General features: G+C 48.1%; 1 protein-coding gene across 1 annotated transcript in view; it reads left to right on the top strand.

Annotated features, from left to right (window-relative positions):
• The window catches only part of TCF25 (TCF25 ribosome quality control complex subunit), a 77256-nt gene that overhangs the window by 41830 nt on the left and 16729 nt on the right, over positions 1-18697 (top strand). Inside the window, exons 7-12 of the mRNA XM_088449417.1 lie at positions 5481-5611; positions 5959-6058; positions 6141-6234; positions 7298-7390; positions 10949-11054; positions 11864-12023. Of these exons, the coding sequence (XP_088305543.1) occupies positions 5481-5611; positions 5959-6058; positions 6141-6234; positions 7298-7390; positions 10949-11054; positions 11864-12023 (684 nt within the window). The remainder of the gene's footprint in view (positions 1-5480; positions 5612-5958; positions 6059-6140; positions 6235-7297; positions 7391-10948; positions 11055-11863; positions 12024-18697) is intronic.

Raw genomic sequence — 18697 nt, 5'->3', positions numbered from 1 at the left:
CATGTCAGATTATCTTTGAGATATGAACGATTGAACGATTTTTAAAATTGTAAAGCTGCATACACACGTAAAGATTTTCTGTCCAGCCATCCAGCTAGTTGATTGTTTGGAATGAAAATCTGGTAACGTACGGGAGTAACTGATCAGCAATTTGCTCCTAAATGCCAGAAAACAGATGAAAATGGCGTCAGACAAGTTTGTTAAATGTTTGATATAAACAATTTGTTCAAACAACAGTTTTTGTCCATTTTCCGGAGTTTGGGAACAAATTGCTGATTGTAATTTAAGGTTCCCATACACGGTGTGATGCAGCGTGTAGGGCGACTGCCCCGATCCTTTGGCAGACGGATCGTGCTGTCACCGCCGGCAATCGTGCGGTCCCCGCAGACCGCATGATATGCCGGCTTCCCCCTCCTTCATCTGAAGGGGATCGTACATCACATTCCCAGATCAGATGGTTTTGCAGGAAGACCTGGGGATGCGATGTACAACCCCGCAGCACGATATCAGGTACGATATCGTGCCCATACGCTGCACAATATATCACCTATATCGTGCTGATCCGTCGAATCGGCACGTATATCGTGCCATGTATGGGGGCCTTTACTCCCATACGTTACCAGATTTTCATTCCAACCAATCAACTAGTTGGATGGTTGGACAGAAAATCTTTACGTGTGTATGTAGCTTTATTGTTCAAATCTGAATGAAAATCTGGTGTGTATGCGCCATAACAAATCACTGCTGGCACTCTCAGTGTTGGAGGTCATTTCCGTTGATGTCAGTGGATGTATATATACCTATTATCCTTATCTCTGTGTAAGATCTCTCGTCCAGCTCTGAATTGTGGCTTTGTGGCTCCTTTATTCTGCAGTATTATCGCACACAGAACCATCGGTCCTGTGCAATTATCAATGTTGCATAGCAACCGTTTCCTTTTGGTAACATCTGATACTGTAAGTGCAAAACAGAAATACCAGCCAACCATGGCAGCTTCTTCTCACACCGCTACGACGCAAATTTCCGCCCCTGACTGATGACTGGTATGTAATCAAGGGGCAAACCTCTGAGCCCCTTACAGGGCATGGTAAGACGTAACGTAGAGCGGCACAGGGAAGCATGTGGCATCACACAGCAGTGAAATGTGGTCAGTAATATGTTATTGGGGCGTAGCCATGACAAAATGCCATAAAGTATCGATATAGGAGGAATGGACACTGTATAGTATCAATGTGCGTCTAAAGCCTCAGTTCCACTGTTCCTGGAAATCAGAGGGGTCATGTGCTGGAACGTTCTCAGTTACTGATTATATAGAGGCTGTTATAGTACCCTAATAAAGAGCCTTGATTTGGCATTTAGTGCAGTACCAGCGATGTGTGGTAGAGATGACAGGGGGCCTGATTCAGACGCAAACGCCATCGCAGCTGCCATCAAATTCGCAATTGCAAAAATATGCTAATGAGCCACTCCCCATTTGCTTAGAGACACCCTCTAAAAGTCTAGGCTTGGAAAGAGATAAATTACCAACCAATCAGCTTCTGTTGTTGTCAGGAGCTGATTGGTACTTTAATCTCTCTCCACTTTATCTCTCTCCAAGCTTTGATAAATCTCCCCCACTCTCTCGCTAGACTGTTACTTAGTTTTGGTGTCTTCTAAACTGGAAGAAGCTGTTACTGCAGTGGGTGAAATGATGCTATAATAACCAACACCGTATAACTCACCATCCTATACCACACCCAGGCCGGGCACAGGGACGGTCCTCCAAGTTCTGCACCCACTGACTGGTCTTGTTGCCATGTGACCACAGAAGCATTGCCAGCATAGGGCACCAGAGAACCCTCCCAAAATGATGTAAACCCTATGACTGTGGATCTTGGTTAAGGAAATATAAAATGGTTCAGAGATTTCACCTTAAGATCTTATTGGTGCTTTTTGCAACTTTAAAAGATCACCTTGTTTATTCTTCCTATACCCACCTGTGCGTTTTATTTACGTCTGGATATTTGGAATTATTGTTTGTCATTTCCCTGGTATACACAAAGTACATACAGTCAGGTGCATAAATATTGGGACATTGACAGAATTTTCATATTTTGGCCTCTATTCACCACCACAATGGCTTTGAAATGAAACAAACAAGATGTGCTTTAACTGCAGACTTTCAGATTTAATTTGAGGGTTATTACATCCAAATCAGGTGAACGGTGTAGGAATTACAATGGTTTCTATATGTGCCTCCCACTTTTTAAGGGGCCAAAAGTAATGGGACTATCAACTCAAAAGCTATTTCATGGACAGGTGTGGGCTATTCCCTCATTATTTCATTATCAATTAAGCAGGTAAAAGGTCTGGAGTTGATTCTAGGTGTGACATTTGCATTTGGAATCAGTTGCTGTCGACTCTCAATATGAGATCCAAAGACTGTCTCTATCAGTGAAGCAAGCCATCATTAGGCTGAAAAATCAAAGCAAACCCATCAGAGAGATAGCAAAAACATTAGGTGAGGCCAAATCAACTGTTTGGAACATTCTTAAAAAGAAAGAACGCATTGGAGAGCTCAGCAACACCAAAAGACCTGGAAGACCACGGAAAACAACTGTGGTGGATGACAGAAGAACAAATTCCCTGGTGAAGAAAAACCCCTTCACAACAGTTGGCCAAATCAAGAACACTCTCTCCAGGAGGTAGGTGTATATATGTCAAAGTCAACAATCAAGAGAATACTTCACAAGAGAGAATATAGAGGGTTCACCACAAGATGTAAACCATTGGTGAGCCTCAAAAACAGGAAGACCAGACTATAGTTTGTCAAACAACATCTAAAAAAACCATTACAGTTCTGGAACAACATCCTATGGACAGATGAGACAAAGATCAACTTGTACCAGAGTGATGGGAAGAGAAGAGAATGGAGAAGGAAAGGAACTGCTCATGATCCAAAACATACCACCTCATCAGTGAAGCATGGTGGTGGTAGTGTCATGGCGTAGGCATGTATGGCTGCCAATGGAACTGGTTCCCTTGTATTTATTGATGATGTGACTGCTGACAAAAGAAGCAGAATGAATTCTGAAGTGTTTCGGGCAATATTATATGCTCATATTCAGTCAAATGCTTCAGAACTCATTGGACGGTGCTTCACAGTGCAGATGGACAATGACCCGAAGCATACTGCAAAAGCAACCAAAGAGTTTTTTAAGGCTAAAAAGTGGAATGTTATGCAATGGCCAAGTCAATCCCCTGACCTGAATCTGATTGAGCATGCATTTCACTTGATGAAGACAAAACTGAAGGGAAAATGCCCCAAGAACAATCAGGAACTGAAGACATTTGCAGTAGAGGCCTGGCAGAGCATCACCAGGGATGAAACCCAGCGTCTGGTGATGTCTATGTGTTTCAGACTTCAGGCTGTAATTGCCTGTAAAGGATTTGCAACAAAGTATTAAAAAGTGAAAGTTAGATTTAGGATTGTTTAGTTTGTCCCATTACTTTTGGCCCCTTAAAAAGTGGGAGGCACATATAGAAACCGTTGTAATTCCTACACCGTTCACCTGATTTGGATGTAATTACCCTCAAATTAAATCTGAAAGTCTGCAGTTAAAGCACATCTTGTTTGTTTCATTTCAAAGCCATTGTGGTGGTGAATAGAGGCCAAAATATGAAAATTCTGTCAATGTCCCAATATTTATGCACCTGACTGTATGTATACAGGAGGGTGCAGCTGCGCTATAAGGAAGTAATGGATAAGAAATGCTGGGAGAACTGGGGGGACTACAGCTAATGATGTTGGAGGAGTATTAGGAACCTAACCAAAGTCCTTCTTCCCATGAAATGAGAATTTCCTTTTGGATGGAATCTCCCTGGGGGTGGTAGATACCAGCTTCTCACCTTCTGCCACCAACATGCCAGTACAACTGTGAGCAAAAAGAATAAGGTGCAGTCACCCTAAATTCAGGTCAGCTGCTCACACAGCGGGTTTTGCTCCCCACTACACAATAATAGAACAGTTAAAAAGGGCCATGGGGAGCGCCCCTTAGAATTTGATAAAGAAAAAACTTTATTGCTAAACATCTTACAATGGACCTGATTCAGAGCCGCTCGCTGGCAAAAAGGGGCCGGATATTTAAGTGAAGCGCTCGCACTGCGTCGCGTAAGGGCGCCCACTATGTTTTAGCGAGCTACGGCAAAGTGCTCTCGCAAGTGTCTGAAGACGCCCCCTTGCCACTCGCAACACACGTCATCTCCGGGAAATGAAGGATTGATCGGGACCATCGTGAGCCATCGGAGCTGCTCGCAGCCCTTGGGGTTGCCTTTCCCTGCCGCAAGCACAGCGATCAGCGCTGGCTGAATTACATGCAGGTGACGTGTACAATGACGATACTTTGCTAATTATGCACGCCCTTTAAACGGCGTTTTGGCAACCTGACACGCCTGCATTTGCACATCCACTACCCCGTTCTCAAGCACCTTCCCCTGTTACCACCCACAAACGGCACTATCTGTCACTCAAAGCAGTGACCTAACAGTAGCTTACTAGCTACCAAAATCAGATCGCAACGAATGACTTGCGCACGCGCACTGCGAATTATACGCATGCGCAGATGGGCAAAAATCGCTCACAGCGAGCGGGTCTGAATCAGGTCCAATATTCATATCCAAAAGATAATCGATTCCACATGATACAGTATCACAAGTATTGAACTTAACTTACTACAAACTAAAATACACCATCAGTGTACAATTATATTGCATTATACAGTTACGTGCCAATAAAACATGAACATTTATATGTCCCTAAAAAGGGTAAATAGCTGCACAGGTTTATCGCCATCTTCAAAATGTTGTATCAGTTTAAGTAACCAGTTGTGTCATATATTTTGAAACAAAGTAGCTGTTGTAATGTTAGTAACTTCACTACTCTGCAGAAACAGTGTTAAGTATAGCTGGTTCTCTTTAAAATAAGATCCCAATAGTACCGAACATAAATGTCCATGGGTAGGATAACTCACCTCTCTGAAGATGGTAACAACATATGGAGTAAAACGGGGTCGGGTCAGCAAGGGAGATATTCTGCATGTAACAAGGGTGGACCGTCAGCCAAAGTCAGTTCAATGAAAAGTGAGACAGGTCCCTTAGTAGGCGATCGCTGGTGTTCCACTGGCGACTTGGCTTGGCCCTGTGCCGGGGTGGAGGTGATAGGCAGCTGGGGGGAGTGGTGAGTTGGCAATAGAACTCCTCCGTGAGTAAAGCTGGCAACTCGTGGTGGCAGCCTGAGAGGTGGTCACTGGTCAGACCACTATGGTAATATCACTGTGCCATCACTTCTCATGTTTTACTGCTGCAGTTCCATAAGTTTGAACAGATAATTCCTTTAGAATCACCGAGAGTTCTGATACCTTCTGTAAGGAGAATGTACTTTAACGTGAGAGATTTTTCTGTGTCCTGTTTAACGCTGGCTCACTTGGCTGTTCCCATTCCAGGCATCACTATGAGTCTTCTAGAGACCAAGCGAGGGGTCCAGCACTTCACCTTCGAGCACCAGCGAGACTACCAGCAGGTGCAGTTCAAGTTCCTGGACGCTGTGGAATCGATGGATCCCAATAACATTGTGGTAAGTGAAACAACCCCCTCGTTCAGCCTGGACCACCCATTCTCTGCTGCAGTGTTCAAACCCACCAATCTGTCAGGGTTTATTTACCATATCGTACATGTTACAGGCAGCAGGGATGTTACACGTTGGGCCTTAGTTTTATTATGTGTATTATCATTTATTATTCTCAGTCTATATGTACTAATGCGTTCTGCAGTGGTAGGATCTGCCTGACACTCTATCCTGAACTGTGGAGCCATCTATTGGCTCTATCTTTCCTGTACCATTCATTTTTGCATTTACTTGTTTTAGCCAATCCATGTCTCTTTTCTATGTTGTATTTATATGTTCTTTATTCTTTGGCGCAGTTACTCCTTCAGATGAACCCCTATCACGTGGACTCCCTGCTGCAGCTCAGCGATGTCTGCCGACTGCAGGAAGACCAAGAAATGGCGAGAGACTTAGTTGGTAAATATCAGGCATTGGTGATTTTACATGTGTGCCAAGATTCCTAATTGAATTTAAAGGGTATTACATGCATGTTTTGCAGAGAGAGCCCTCTACAGTCTGGAGTGTGCATTCCATCCTGTATTCAGCCTCACCAGTGGGACCTGCAGGTTGAACTACTGCCGAACAGAAAACAGGTCTGTTGCCACCACTGAATTATGTACAATTTATGGAGGCAGCAGGAAGCCGCAGGCTGAGAGTTATATAGTGGAACGTGCAGGGTCCCCAGCAGCACAGAGTTTATCAGGAGATGAATGATATGCTAGTGAGGATAGAGCTGCATGTGACAGGGGCAGTGACATGATGTATGGAGGAGAATGGAGGCAGCAGGAAGCCGCAGACTGAGAGTTATATAGTGGAAAGAGCAGGATACGTAGCAGCACAGAGTATGTCAGGAGATGAGTCATGTGTTAGTGAGGGCAGGGCTGAATGTGACATGATGTGAGGACGGAATTTGAAGGCAGCAGGAAGCCACAGACTGAGAGTTATATAGTGGAAAGAGCAGGATACCTAGCAACACAGAGTATATCAGGAGATGAGTCGTGTTAGGACAGTGCTGTATGTGACATGATGTGAGGAGGGGAATTGAGGCAGCTAGAAGCAACAGATAGTTATATAGTGTGCGGAGCAGTGTACTCAGCAGCACAGAGTATATCAGGAGATGAGTGATGTGTTCAGGGCCACCTACTTGCAAAATAATAAAATTATTCTATTGCGCGGCTTTGAAGTGCCTGTGCACAGGGAAATGCCGTTGGCAGGCCCGATAAGGTGGGTGGAGGGGCGAGTGCAATCTCTCACTTTCCTCGCACATCACGCAGGAAGAGAGAGGACTGACTGCTGCTACAGCAGGCCTTCTCCACAGTCCAGTGCAGCAGCAGTCTCTTCTCTCTCCCTGACCAAAGTTCTGCAACCTGCTATGGGGGAGGGGGGTGCTTGGCTGCAGGACCGCCCCCCCCCTCCCTATCACTCGGTACCCCTGGATGTGAAGAGGGGAATGGAGGCTGCAGGAAGCCATATACTGAGCTAGAGTTTGGAAGGAGCAGGGTCCAATAACAGCACAGAGTAGTTACATGAGGCTCCTGTCAGACTTATGTAGGAAGACCGGTGATAACTGCATCTCTGCATGAAAAAACCTTCATACATTTAACTTGTTTACCATGGAGACCGTCCACCTGATTCTGCTCTTTTGTCTGCCCTCAGAGGGTTTTTCTTGGCCCTTTTCAAGCACATGATGTTCTTGGAGAAGAGAGGTTGCCCGAGAACTGCCCTGGAGTTCTGTAAACTTATCCTCAGGTGAGTGCAGACTCAGAGCCATGTTTATTATGAGCGCACCTAGAAAACACGTAGGCAACCTATACAAGCAGCCATATCTATGCTATGAACCAATCATCAATACCACATATCCTAATAGTTCATGACTAGCTAGTGACATTGCCGGTCCATTTACTAGAATGTCCTGAGGTCCTTATGCATTGAAAAAAAGAGCTGTTTTATGAAAGGAACGAGATATCTTCATGCTGTTACTGTCTTCATACTTCCATAATGTTCTGTGGTATCCAGCACCGTTTTACTTGCAAATAGAGAGTTTAAGGGGTGCCCCCCTCCCTTTCATATGGGGTATACAAATTATATCCCGTAAGCACACTGAGAGGGTAAAATAGACTGTCTAACTTCTGAATCATTTAACCAGAATGGCTTAATCAGTGAACGCTGCCATACTTCTGTGACAGTATGTCCCACATTTCTAGTTACTTACAGTAAATGACTAGATGGTAACAGTGGGCCTGATTCAGAGGTGACTGCTTTGCCGATGTTTGCGCAGTTGAGCAATGTTTTTTGTACAGTGCATGCGTCGGAGTCGCGCTGCGCATGTGCCGCGATGGTTTAACAACGGCAGTCGTAGTGAGTCAGTTTGCATATGTGGGGGGTAACGGGGGGTGGCTAGTCAAATGCGGGCGTGCCGCAAGTGTTGTGTGGGATGTCGCAGCCAGCAACTTTGTCTTTGTAAGCAGCTTCGCTGGCCCCGGGGCTTACGATCAGCGGACATTCAGAGCAGTCATAGGGTGGTTTAAACTAGGGATGTGCAGGCTCGGATAGGTTCGAGTTTGCACGTGGAGTTCGGATTTTTCCCTCCAAAAAAACGGAACTCAGAAAGAGGCAAAACGTCATCTTGCATGGATGAACATCATCATTCCTGGACTTTTGTCCAGGAATGATGACGTTCGTCCATGCAAGATGACGTTTTGCCTCTTTCTGAGTTCCGTTTTTTTGGAGGGAAAAATCCGAACTCCACGTGCAAACTCGAACCTATCCGAGCCTGCACATCCCTAGTTTAAACGTTTAATAGTGTGACCAATGCGTCTTTGTACGCAAGCGGCGGATCAGAGACGCAGCTGGTGGGCGTCTCTGTAAAAACTGCAGCGTCCACGGCATTAGGATAACTTATTAGTACAGCTGCGTACAAAGACGCAGCCCCAACGGGATTAGGGTTAGACACTAGGGGGAGGGTTAGGGTGAGACTTTAGGGGGAGGGTTCGGTTTAGACTTTAGGGGGAGGGTTAGGGTTAGACACTAGGGGGAGGGTTAGGTTTAGGGTGCGAGGGGAGGTTAGCTTTAGGCTCTAGGGGGGAGGTTAGCTTTAGGCTCTAGGGGGAGGGTTAGGGTTAGACACTATGGGGAGGGTTAGGGTTAGACACTATGGGGAGGGTTAGGGTTAGACACTAGGGGGAGGGTTAGGGTGAGACACTAGGGGGAGGGTTAGGGTTAGACACTATGGGGAGGGTTAGGGTTAGACACTAGGGGGAGGGTTAGGGTGAGACACTAGGGGGAGGGTTAGGGTTAGACACTAGGGGGAGGGTTAGGGTTCGACACTAGGGAGAGGGTTAGGGTGAGACTCTAGGGGGAGGGTTAGGGTTAGACACTAGGGGGAGGGTTAGGGTTAGACACTAGGGGGAGGGTTAGGGTGAGACACTAGGGGGAGGGTTAGGGTTAGACACTAGGGGGAGGGTTAGGGTTAGACACTAGGGGGAGGGTTAGGGTTAGACACTAGGGGGAGGGTTAGGGTTAGACACTAGGGGGAGGGTTAGGGTTAGACACTAGGGGGAGGATTAGGTTTAGACACTAGGGGGAGGGTTAGGGTGAGACTTTAGGGGGAGGGTTCGGTTTAGACTTTAGGGGGAGGGTTAGGGTTAGACACTAGGGGGAGGGTTAGGTTTAGGGTGCGAGGGGAGGTTAGATTTAGGCTCTAGGGGGGAGGTTAGGTTTAGACACTAGGGGGAGTGTTAGGGTTAGACACTAGGGGGAGTGTTAGGGTTAGACACTAGGGGGAGGGTTAGGGTTAGACACTAGGGGGAGGGTTAGGGTTAGACACTAGGGGGAGGGTTAGGGTTTGACACTAGGGGGAGGGTTAGGGTGAGACACTAGGGGGAGGGTTAGGGGGAGACACTAGGGGGAGGGTTAGGGGGAGACACTAGGGGGAGGGTTAGGGTGAGACACTAAGGGGAGGGTTAGGGTTAGACACTAAGGGGAGGGTTAGGGGGAGACACTAGGGGGAGGGTTAGGGGGAGACACTAGGGGGAGGGTTAGGGTTAGACATTAAGGGGAGGGTTAGGGTTAGACACTAGGGGGAGGGTTAGGGTGAGACTTTAGGGGGAGGGTTCGGTTTAGACTTTAGGGGGAGGGTTAGGTTTAGGGTGCGAGGGGAGGTTAGCTTTAGGCTCTAGGGGGGAGGTTAGGTTTAGACAGCGGGAAGGGGTAGGGAGAGGGGGAGGGTTCGGATACTGACTGACGTCGGTATCCTAACCCTATCGGGATGCCGGTGTCAGGATTATGACCGCCAGAAACCCAAGTGGCGGCATCCCGTACCCAACCCATATCCGCCATTTACCTCTTTACATATCACATTTAAAATGAAAAAGAAAACAAGTCAATCAGAGCATAATGGCCCTCATTCATAGCCGGACGCAATTAGCGCTCGCTCGTCCTGAAAATAGGGGTGGCTATTCAAATGAACCGTTCGCTGTTTGCGGTCTGTTCACGCCTCTAGGTCTGAACGAGCGAACAAAACTTGCGGTCGTTTTTTGGGAAACTACGCCCCCTGGCCGCTCGCATCCTACGTCATGTCCGCTATTTATTAGATTAATCGAGTACATCGAACAGGGTATGAACTGCTCGCTATTCTTGTGGTCGGTTTTTGCTACCACAATCTTGCGAGTAGTTCTGGCTATAAAATAACCCAGTGACGTGGTCAATGACGCTGCTGTTTTAATTATGCACACCCATAAAACGCCCATTTTGACCTTTAAGCATGCCTGCATTCTGATCTCCACTCCCCGTTTTCAAGCACCTTCCCCTGTTACCACCCACATACGCCTCATTCTGTCACTCAAATTAGCAGGCATTCGCTATTTTGCGAGCACATGAATTTCGACCGCACTGACTGGTTCGCGCATGCGTATAAAGATCCGTACGCATGCGCAGTTGGCCAAACATCGCTCGGAGCGAACGAGCTGCCGCTTACGAGTGGCTCTGAATCAGGCCCTATGTTTTCATTATTCTGTGTTCTGTGACCTTGGTACATAAAGCAGAGTTCACCATTACAGCTTCCAGTAGGGGGGGAGGCTGAGATGGCAAAACTGATTTATGTTGATGCAAAACAATCATTTGTTAGTTTCACATCTATGAACAGACCCTTCTGTATGCGTTTATATTATTGCACTGTAAGTGGAAGTCTGTTTTCTGTGTTAAAGGGCAATTCCACTCTTTGAGCAACCGTTCCTGTACCATACAATGGCTGTGCCATATATTTACTAATTTTTCCCTTTGCTAATATTCTTGGCGTTCTTCTTGCAGCCTTGATCCGGAGAATGACCCTCTCTGCATGCTGCTGCTGATAGACTACTTGTCTCTGCGGGCGCGGGAGTACGTGTTTCTCAGGCGGATGTATGACGAGTGGGAGGTGAGTCGGCATTCGGTCATTGCTGGCGCCAGTGCACGTTGTGCCTCCTAGTGGCGATGCAGCTGCACAACAGGGGGCGTATCTGCGCGACCTGGCAGTCTGTATGACAGAGGTGAAGACTGATTATCGGGGACAGGTGTGGCATAAAAGGTCAACATTCAGTAGGTCGACTGGTTCTGAAAGGTCAACGCATTTTTTCTTTTTGTTATTATGGCCTAACCCTAAAAATCAGGAAAAAAACCATTGTCGACATTTTAGTGTATGTGTTAAATGACAGCCTTCTGGACTGTGACGACAATTTAACCGTTTCGATTTAAATACATGTCTACATAATGATGGTCGCCTTAATGTCAACCTTTTTTACTGTCGGCATTCAGAATTGGTTGATCTTTTGGTGTTGACTTTCTGAATGTCAACCTTTTTTTTTTTTTGTCGAGCGGTATCCATCGGGGACTGTGCTGTAGGCACTGGTACAGTATGGGGGACACTGCGGAGTAATAGAACGTTGTAACCATCTATAACAGGGGTCTTCAAACTTGGCCCTCCAGATGCTGTGGAACTACACATCCCAGCATGCACTGCACATAGTTTTAGCATGCTGTTATATCAAAAAGGTGGCAGTGCATGCTGGGATGTGTAGTTCCACAGCAGCTGGAGGGCCAAGGTTGAAGACCCCTGACCTATAACAACAAAAAATGCAAAGTGCTAAATTTCTGCCAAAGCGATGAGTTCATTACATGTATTACAGCTGTATGATTAGCAGCTGGGACATGTAGTCACATTAAAGTGAGGTATGTTTCACATTGCAGACCCATCGGAACCTATCCCAGCTGCCAAACTTTGCGTTCTCTGTCCCCCTGGCCGTGTTGCAGTACAGCCAGCAGGAGGAGCTGTCTGAGCAGGAGCAGAGCACCGCCTATGACCAGGCATCGCACCTTTTGCGGCAGGCTATCATAATGTTCCCAGGAGGTATGTGTCCCATCTGTGGTGGCGTTTGGTTTATACACCTGTCTGAAGCCATTCATTTTCTTTTAAGGTGGGTTACTGGCCTTGTTTGTCATTGTGTTCATAACAGCAGCAGCAATAAAGTATTTCTGAATTGAAATCTGAACCTGCAGCTTTTTGCAGAGTACGCTGGCACCATGGTTCGTTTGAAGGCCCTATATGTGTGTAGTTTGTACGTTCTCATACATATAGGTTTCCTATGGGTGCTCTGGTTTCCTCCCACGAACCTAAAACACACTGGTAGGTTAATTGGCTTCTGACAAAATAATGAATGGATTTGATTCAGTCAGCTTGTCCACGCGGCTTTACACCGTAATTATGGTATCTTTGGACTGGTTGGGTACGGGATCCCGGCAGTCAGAATACCGACAGCAGCATTCTGATAGCCAGAATTCCGACAGAATAGGGTAAGTACAACCCTAACCCTCCCCCGCCCCGCAGCTTAACCCTAACCCGTAACCCTAATACCTACCGTCGGGGTGTCAGCGGTCGGGATTCTGACTCTGAGCCGTTTTCAATTACAGCGGATCCGCGATACTTTTCCACCTCCCAGACTTTTCGCCTACATCGCGTGTTTTGTAGGCGGAAAAGTATCGTGCATGTGTTCCCGCTTTACCCCGTATTCAATTTGAAAGTACGCGAAAACGGGACCCGGCGAAACTTAAACAAGCGTAAAGTACTGTCAGATTTGGGGAAATCAGCCTGACACCCCCCAAAAGATGCTCTGACATGGGGTTTAGCTATGGTAACCCCCGATTTGGCTTGCTGGAGGTATTTGGTGTTTTTAAACGGGCTCAATAGCTGCTAAATAGCGTTTTTGTATACGTGGTGAAGAATAGTATTCAGGAGGTTTTTTTGCAGAAAGTAACTTTTCTACTTCAGGGTCCATAGGGGGTCCACAGGGTTGACCTTGGGGTATAGGTTGGGAACCAAATCCGGGCACCACGCAGTTAAAGCTTTTAGCTCCCAGGATGCACTTGGGTCCACTCTCCCTATAACCCCGCCCCCCAGCCAGAGGCACCTCAGTTTAAGTTGGTGCCCGGCCGGAGTCGGGTCACCGTTACTGCAGGGGGGCTGCTTAGCAGCCCCTAAGCTTAAAAGAGTTTTATTTTATTATTTTTTTACTACTCTTCAGAGCGGCAGCATCAGACTGTCCAATGGACGTCTGAGCTGCCGCTCCTACACCCCGCCGGCGCTGCGACGCCAGTACAGATCTGGGGATCGCAGCGGGACCCCAGAGTCTGTACTAGCCGGGCTCTGGAGGAATCCCTGGGCTGCTGCCGGATCGACGGGGACAGGTAAGTCGCGTGGTCACCGCTTGCGGTGATCCACGTGTGAATAATGCAGCCTTATGCCTCCGGTCTCTGGGGACAGACCGGAGGCGCTAGCGGTGGCGGCGGGCTCCCCCTCCATGGAGGCATACCCCGCGTGTCCACAGCCCACCAGGGATTATAGCGGCAGCGGGAGCCGGCATCCCGGGGGGTTAATTGCTAGCCAGGGGAGGAAGCCTTCCCTGTCTAGCGGCTCCTCCCCTCAGCTCAGCGCGCCTTTCAATACTACAGTCTGGCGTCGCTGAGCTGCTTCCTCCGCGGGCCACGCTTCTTCTGAGGTCTCCAGCGGCCATTTTCTCTCTGTGGTGCTGCAGAACTCCTAGGATGACAGTGAGCCCAGTCCCCCTGCGTACCTGGCCATTTTGGGTGAGTGTACACAGCGCTATAGCCTTCCCAGACACTGAATCTGGGCAGTTGAATGTAGCGACATTGTGCAGTATATTATATGTCATGCTTATGTATGTATATATATTTTTCTGCATTGTATGTGACTTATGCTAGTGCTGACTGTCTGCTTTTTCTCTCACCTGTCAGTGTATATCTATCCCTTTTCTTTATCTGCCCTAATACAGGTGTACCTGGGGTGGTTCTGAGACCTCACATATATATATTTGTTAATATCTGTGAGGTTTGTCACATACTGTTGCGTGCTGCACGTTGCCATATTTTAGATGGAACTGTGAGTTGCGTACGCTGATAATGGGTTCCTGCAGCTAATCTTAGCGTCAGTCAGGACCGGTATGGCGCTGCTTAATATTTCCGTCAAGATAGTCAGATATATCTGACCAGGAGATTGCACACGATACTGCACCCATTATTGCTATCCTGCAAGTCATAGCCTGCAGGAATTAGTGCGGAGGATTTTAACTCAGAAAGGTTTACGTATGCGGCACCATCTGGTGCCGGGCCCCTTGCACGACCCCCTTAAAGGGCGTTGTTTCTCAGGATCCTCTCCTTTGAGGATCGCCGGGCGGGCCCCATTGTCGTCACTCGCTGGGAGTTACTTCACCATACTGCCCTTTTGAACTCGGGGTATCTCGCAATTTCTTGCAATTTACCCCTGTGTCACAGACTATCGCTCCCTGCCGGGGTTTTTCACAGTACATGAATTACCTCCGATACCACATCGGTCTGTCATTCCCCTTGCAGGGATTACCACAACGGCCACCCTGGTGGATGTCGTTTTATACGAAATACTAATTGGCGTGATATACGCCCTGTGGTTACTGACCAGTGGCTCTGCCGTGAACTGGATGGTATATTCGGCTCTTTCCCTCTCACAGGGGGGGGAGCCGATCTCAAGTATTATTATCCCTGCTTTGGGGCTGGTAGCCAGGCTCATTCTGGATATAGAGAATGTCGATCCTGCACCAGTATCATACATCTCCCGTTTTCTGCCCAGCGGGTGGATCTCATAGCGGGAGTCTGGCTGTCCCCAGATACGAGGAGTCACAAAGGCCTCCTGTTTCCCATTCCCTGAGGGTCCTCACAAGTAATGGAAATCCCTTTCTGGGATGGATTTGTATGTTAATCATCGGGTTACAGGCATTAATACGCCTCCCATCCCGGCCTGGACGAATTTTACGGATCCGTAGGTGGTAACTTTGCCTGAAATCAATGTACTCAAGTTTTCAGGGCCTGTTGCCCGTCCTACCATGGCCATCGCATGGTGATGCTTTTGTGACGTTTTTCCCCTCCAACACGTCTGAGGTTCAAATATCTTTTTGCCGCTCACAAAATATGCAGTGGTCATATGTGGGATTACCTCATGGGATGCCGGTCTTCTAACTTTCAGGGTTTCGGCGGCGTCTGTATCCGCCGCAGTACCCTATGGCTGCGTTATGGGAAAGCAGAGGTGCACACTCCTTCCAGGGGGAAGTTCTTGTTTGGTCCTGACCTTGACAAGATCGTTGCATCATTGGCAGTATCACTAATGGGGAGATACCGTCTTTAGCTACTCCCACTACATTCGGACTAACTCTGTTAAGTCTTTTTGTCCTCAGGGTCAGCCTAAAGGCCTGTTTTTTCCTAGGCTGTCGGCCTCCACGGGGGCCACCATATCCAGTACCGAGCAGTCCTGGACTTCCGGACGACCCTGTTTCTACACCTGAGGATATACCCTCAGCCTGACGGGACAGGTCTACATCTGGGGAATTTCCAGAGTGAGGTACTGATTCTCAACGGCCTCTCATTGCTCATGCAGCCTCCTCACAGGCATTGTTACACGGGCCCTTCTTCAGAACTGATCAGGGCCTTACAATCCCAGAAAGCTATACAGTCTTTGTGGTAAGCAGAGCTATTTCGGCCAACCTCACTATCTCAGTGAGGGACTGGTTGTTCTACTTTCTTTTTGGGGCGGTGACCGACTGGTCCTCCTTTGCCTATACTCTGTCTCAAATCTCTGAATCAGATTCCAACGGTGCCTTGACTCAGGTGGAATCGTCCATGCTCCATCATCCGATGTTTGGAACCTGGGGATTTTATGGTATATCCGAGTATTCAGGATACGTACCTACGGGTATGTACAGAGCCCTCTCATCAGCATGGGTTCAGGTTTGCTGTGCCACAGCAACACTTGTAAGTTTCGGGCTCTGCCTTTTGGGGCTGTCCTCAACTCCACCGGGGTTTACCAGCTTTATGGATTTTCTGACAGTTCACCTGTTCAGTGTATCCGAATGCTCCTTTCTCTGGACGGTCTCCTACTTTTAGCAGGATCACCAAGGTACTTTACCGCCAGGTCAGGATAACCGGGGCTTCTTCTCGTCACAGAAAAGTCCTCCCTGCATCCCTCACAGGGTTTTCTTCATCTGGGAGCACTGCTGGATTCTCAGAATCTGAGAATTTTTCTGGCGTAAGACAAGATCTCCACTCTTCAACTTCGAGTGTGCGGATATCTACGCAGTCGACATATGTCATTACTCTTTGTGATGCGCGGTCTACCAGAGTGTCTACCTTTTGGTAGGGTGGAATGTGCTCAGTTCCATTCCAGGCCTTGCCATAATTGACTCCCCTCCAGATGGATCGAGTTTTTTCCATCGGATCGCTGTTCGAACGATGATACTTTCTACGGAGGCGAGTTGGTCTCTGTCCGGGTGGCTATGGCCATCTCGTCCAGGGTGTTCTTTGCTAAAGACAGTGTCTGGTCCGCATTCATTTCGGGGCAGTTGGACGTCTGTCGCTTCTGCCCTGCCACTTAACTTGTTGATACTTTAAGCTGTCTTGGACTTTCACTCTGGCCTAACCCATTTGTCACGGTTAACCTGAATAGGTTCAGTCCGACAGTGTCACAACAGTGGCTTCCATCTAGGCAACACTGGTAGTTGGGTGGCAATGTTAGGAATGTCACCCATTCTGACATAGTCCAAGGGTCTTCTCCTGGCCAACTCTGCGGTGTTTATTCCCGGAGCTCTCCATTGGGAAGCGGGCTTCCTCAGCCGTCACGGCGTGCATCCCGGGGACTAGTCTCTTCTCCAAGAGAGGTTTCAACTCCTGGTGAGCAGAGGGGGCCTCCCTGAGGGGATTGATCCCCATGGCCTTCTGACTCGATCACACATTACCGGTGTTACAGTCCAGCTCTAGGAGTACTGAAGCTACCTTCAGTGACTCTTTGTCAGTGAAGTGGTCCTTCCACTTTGTGTACCTGTGTCCTCCGGTCTCCCTTCTTCCTCGAGGTCTTCGGAAGTTTAATTCGAGACGGAGGGGCTTTCCTTCTGGGGGCTCCAGGTCGTCCCAGACATCACTGGTACTAAGATTTTCGGAGTCTCCTCCTCGATGCTCCGTTCCTACTGCTTCACTATCTGGACCTGTTGTCTCAGGGTCCTTGTTTTTCCCTGGATCTGGATCGCTTGTCTTTAACTGCGCCCCTACTGTGGTCCTCGGGCTTCCCTGGCTCTGTCTTCATTGAGATGTTTAGAGCAGATAGGCCAGACTTTGCTGGGATCTGCCACGGACTGTGGCATACATAATTCTTATGGTATCGTACCTGTCGATACGATCCTCCGGTGTCCAGGATTTCCAGATATTCTGGCATTCCTTCCAGCTGGCTTGGGTTTCACCCTTGGCCTGGCCTTCCTGACAGTGCGGATCTCTACACTGTCGGTATGGTTAAGATATGGAATTGCTCCGCTCTGATATCCAGTTCATCCTTTGGAGTGTTTTCTGGATTATGTCTCCACTTGTCCTCCCTAGGGACTCCTGGGGAGTTAGTAGTGGTTCTTTGTTCCCTCCGGGGACAGTCAATGGAACCGCTGGTTGTGATAGCCATTACATGGTCTATTGTTTAAGCTCTCTCTCTCTCTCTCTCTCTCTCTCTCTCAGGGTGTTTAAATCAACCAGGAGAGTGTCTGAATGGGGAGCGTTCTCATGTGGCTCCCTCTTCTGGAGGGCATCATGTCAGGGTGTGAGTTGCTCTCGCCCTGTGTTTCTTCTTAAAGTGGTTTTTAGGTTCCATATTATTCTGGAACTTATGGTATGGCCATTCAGTTCCCAGTCCTCTCGGCTGTTGTGGCCTCATGGACTGTGGTCCGGCCTCTTTGGCTTTATGTGATCCGTTCAAGTTCCTTATGGTAAGCGGACTCCTTATTGGTGGTCTGCGGTTTCTGGTTTTAACAGGAAACGATGGCCGGCCTATAATGAAATGTTGACTGGATGGCCTCGTATGTCTTCCTCAGGGGCCTACCCATGGGTGGGCATTTCTGTCGTTGAGGCTTGTTTTTTTTTTTTTTTCTCGGGCCGTGTAACCCTCGTGGGCGGCTCGTCGTGGCGCCTCGGCTGTTTTGCCTTACTAGGTGTCCACGTGGTCTTCTGTCCATACCTTTTTAAGGTTCTAGGCATTGGTTTCCTTTGCCTCTCAGGATGCTTCCTTTTTGGCGACGGATTCTCCTCTCAGCACAGGAGCGTCCCCACCCTTGGTTGAACTGCTTTGGGACATCCCCAAGGTCAACCCTGTGGACCCCCTATGGACCCTGAAGTAGAAAACAAGAGATATGGTAAGAACTTACCTTTGTTATCTCTGTTTCTACGAAGTCCATAGGGTCCACAGGGCGCCCGCCCTGACGCACCTGGCTTCATATGGGCTGTGTGGCTGGTCACCGGCTTCCCGTCTCCTTTTCTGTGAGTATGGTTCTAGAGTGTTCCAGTTTTCTCTCTCTTTTTCTCTCCTCCTCCGGCCTTTGGCTACTTACAATCTGAGGTGCCTCTGGCTGGGGGGCGGGGTTATAGGGAGAGTGGACCCAAGTGCATCCTGGGAGCTAAAAGCTTTAACTGCGTGGTGCCCGGATTTGGTTCCCAACCTATACCCCAAGGTCA

This window comes from Taudactylus pleione, unplaced genomic scaffold (genome assembly GCF_031769625.1).
Source record: "Taudactylus pleione unplaced genomic scaffold, aTauple2 ptg000484l, whole genome shotgun sequence".
NCBI classification, from domain to species: domain Eukaryota; kingdom Metazoa; phylum Chordata; class Amphibia; order Anura; family Myobatrachidae; genus Taudactylus; species Taudactylus pleione.
The sequence above is the reverse complement of the archived record's forward strand: the minus strand, read 5'-3'. Positions and strand labels throughout refer to the sequence as shown.